The sequence below is a fragment of the Pygoscelis adeliae genome, unplaced genomic scaffold (genome assembly GCF_000699105.1).
Source record: "Pygoscelis adeliae isolate BGI_AS28 unplaced genomic scaffold, ASM69910v1 Scaffold108, whole genome shotgun sequence".
NCBI lineage: Eukaryota > Metazoa > Chordata > Aves > Sphenisciformes > Spheniscidae > Pygoscelis > Pygoscelis adeliae.
This window is the reverse complement of record NW_008825498.1, coordinates 4,410,864-4,414,652: the sequence shown is the minus strand read 5'-3', so window position 1 is coordinate 4,414,652 and position 3,789 is coordinate 4,410,864. Positions and strand designations below refer to the sequence as shown.

General features: G+C 43.5%; 1 protein-coding gene across 1 annotated transcript in view; it reads right to left on the bottom strand.

Moving 5' to 3' along the window:
• The window catches only part of KLHL14 (kelch-like family member 14), a gene marked incomplete at its 5' end in the record, with an annotated part of 64,360 nt that overhangs the window by 4,792 nt on the left and 55,779 nt on the right, over window positions 1–3,789 (bottom strand). Inside the window, 1 exon segment of the mRNA XM_009331472.1 lies at window positions 68–258. Coding sequence (XP_009329747.1) covers window positions 68–258 — 191 coding nt within the window.

Here is a 3,789-nt window from a genome sequence, read left to right as displayed (position 1 = left end):
TCTAGGTTTTTGTTGTTGATTTGGGTTGGTTTTTTGTTACATAGCAGGAATTATAAAAGACACTGGCCTGAAATATATATCTTGCCATTGTGAACGGCTCCTGCATGGGCTGCCAAAGGTTGTGGTAACGAAGACACGTAACGCCACTCGTTTGTCTCCAGGTTGTAGCACTCCACGCTGGACAAGTAACCAGTTTCGTTTCTTCCACCAATTACATACAAGTTCTTGTCAAGGCGACAGGCGTAGAAACTGGCTCTCCTGGAGGACAGGGCAGAACAAAACAAAACAAGCCAACAACAAAGCAATTAGCCACATCAACCATATCTCTTCCGGCTCCAGCTGACTCCCTGAACTAAGATAGCGGCTCCTTCAAATGCTACTTCAGACAGAAGTGTGCAGGAGCTTCACATGCTTACAGCTATCCTAGAGACTGTGGCTGCTTTGCTAATCAAATATGTGCTCCACATCAAACGAATACTTCATTTCTGGTGTCAAAACAATTAAGCATACATAAATCTGGTATAAAATACCCCTTTTCAAAGCTGTTTTTTGCTTTTTCACACCTGTGAAAGATAAAAAGGTGCTCATTAATGTTTGGGGCATTACCTTGTAAGGGATATAACAACTCAGTAAGACAAAGTGAAAAATGAGGTAGATAATGTAACAATAATAAATTATCTTGACATTCACTTTCTTTATGGTCCTTCAAGGGTCATTGTTCCCAATTTACTAAGAGAACCACATCATCAAAATTTTTCTTCAATTATCATTTTTTTCTTCTTTCTGCAGTACTGCAAGTAGAACAACTTTCCTTACGCTAGGCACAATATTACATTTACGCCCTTTAACTCAAAAGAGGTCTGTCTCCATCCAACTAACTCTGAGAAAAGTTTTAGCCACTTGTCCGCTTTCACATGTGGTATATTTCAGGTATGCAGGAAAATACTTTATTTTTCTGGTCAGGACTGCTCAGCATATTAGTTTGTCTTCCTCGTGCTGCCAAAATTAACAGTAAGTGTCTATTGCTGAAGTAAAAATAGAGCAGTAGACAATTCTGAGAGACCCTGTTTGGTGTAATCCACTTTCAGGGAAAATTCCCTGTATTATGCAGCAGCAGGAAGGTTTTCTAGGGTAGAGGCCTTTAATTTTAAACTGCAATGCTATGAGAAAGAAAATTGCAAAGAGCACAGCTAGGCTAGGATGAAGACCCGTACAAAATGTTGAATGACAAGAATCATCAGTCCCAAACCTCAAATTTTCTCCTGGGTGAAACCGGAGTGGTGTGGGAGCCCAGAGACAAGCAGGCAGGTGAGGGATGGCAAGGTCTAGCCCTGCGAAACAGGCACGCTGGAGTGTGGCTGCAGCTTGCCAAACCCTGCTCCGTGCCTGACACAGTAAGCTCCAGTTCCTGCCCAGGCACCCAAATTTGAATCTGGGAGCGACTGCATATTGCATTCTTGAATCGCACAGTGAATCTTGGGGGCTTGACCATCAAGGGCTCGATCCTGCAGACTGCTACAACGCATTCGGGATGAGCAGTGGTCCATGTACAGAGCACAACACCCTGCAATGAACAGCTCTGGTACGTCCCAACTCCTCTCCAGGCTATAGTCATCCCACGACCAGGTGAGCTAGCAAAGCCTGCTGTGCCGTGTCTCTAACCTGCCATCTAGCCAGGCACGCGTTCAGGAGCATTTCCTTCAGTGAAGGCAGGAGTAAGATCTCTCTCCTTTACCCAGGTGCCTATTTTCACAAAACTTGTAGTATGCTTTAACATTTTGGAGAAATTTCCCTCTTTGTTAAACGTGGCTGAGACTGGCTGATGGGTTTATAAGTTGGAGGAGACGTCATGCAGACACGAAAATACAGCCATGGAAACAGCAGGGCTGGCTGAGCGTTCAGGGAACAGATCTGATGCAATGCCACCTGTTTCTGGCCTTACTTTTTGGATTTGGTGCACACCTGAGAGGAGTCCTCACCCTGGCTGGTGAGGAGCTGCGTCACCGAGCACCTCCTGTCTACCTCTTTGCTTTCATCTTGCCTGCACATGGGCAACTTGGACGGTGCGGGACAGCACCCCTTGTTGAGCAGGAACACTGGCACAAGGATAAGGCTACCAAAAGACAAGACAGAAACAGGAGGACAGGAATGCTGCTAAGTGCCTCCAGCTCAGCTGATGAATTAAATAAGACCATTTAATTTATCTGTCAATGGGCAGATAGAAGCTGATGGCATATATTGCTCTGCATGGTCGGGCAGCAAATTGTGCATCTATGTTTTTAGCCTGATTTTCTATGGAAACAAAGCTTATTTGATTACACTGTACATGTACCCATGTCTGCCTGAGTGTTGTCTCCTCAACAAAAAGCTGCTGGCTGATTTCACTCTGATTTGACAGAGGGTATAGGTGTTAGAGGCAATCAAGTGCCTATGTGCTTCCTGAGAGTACATGACAGGCCAGAAGCAAGACAGGCTGTAGTGGCCTCAAAAGTAGGAAAAGCTGCAGAGGTCACATCCTATTAGACATCAGAGAGCCTGCATGGGTGGGCACACACTCTCCAACTCTCCTGTGTCTGGCAGCTGCAAGGCACAAACCCACAGGGTGCCTGTCGTCAATGCTTGGGGTGCTCACATGTCCGCTCGTCTGTCCTTGCGCACCCCCTCTGACAAACCTGTTAACAAACTGCTCTCAGCGTGGGTTTTTTAGTTCAGGTTTAAGAAACAGAGGTAGGTACAACTAGCAGGCTTTACTATTTTAACTAGGATTTCACTGATATTATTCTGTATGTGTACTCCTGGTTTCATCCACACAGTGTCACTATAAGGAGCAAAAATGAAAGCGTCAGCACACTTCACTCTTCTGCTTGGATGCGAATATTCACTCAGTAGCTCCTGGCACGAATATTTTAAGCTTTTTGGTTTTTCACTTTTCAATGGTACAGTGTGTAAGGGGCGTGCTGTTAAGTGATGACTTTTTAAATTGCTGTAAAACATGATTTGGATTAAAATATAATACAGCAATCTTTGCACGACAACTTTCCCCACAAAACTGGGAAGAGACTATCCATTCTATATGAGATAAATGGAATCCACCTCAGGATCTGAATATGGACAATAAGACAATTAATTTATGGTTTTCTTCAGGATTGCAAGTACTTGACGTTCACTGGTCTCTGAAATGCTTTTCTTTCAAACCCCTTCACTCAATAATCAACCCAACCAAATTATTCTCATAAGTACACACACATAAAAGGGAAGAATTTCTTTCTGATTTCCACAGATGATGAATTTATACCCTGAAACAAGAAATACAACTACCAGTCTGAAGTTTAAAACTACCAATGCTATTACTGATCACTGCGATATCTGGACCTGATTTCAGTGTCACCGTTAGAGTGTATGCTTTGCTTTTTAAAAACTAAAGTCATCTTAATAAGGGTTAACATTACTATTATTAAAGTCATAGACTACAATAAAATGTGAAATTGTCTCTCTCTTTTTCTGCGGCTTCTTTTCTCAGTTCACTCGGCCTCAGTGAGGATGCTGACCTGCTCACTTCACTTGTGCTTCTTCAGGCCCTGGTACAATGCCGGGTTTTTTGCTGGTCTTTAAACAGAAACTTTTAACTCAGAATGTAAGAAAAAAGAAGATGTTTTAAATGTTATTATGTTCCACAAACCTTGTCCAGCTCTGGGCTGAGCTGGCAAGATGCAACAGTACCGGCTGAGGTGTCCAGCTGAGGCTCATGCCGCAAGTTCAGATACTTCTGCTACAAAGGCCACTCCTTCA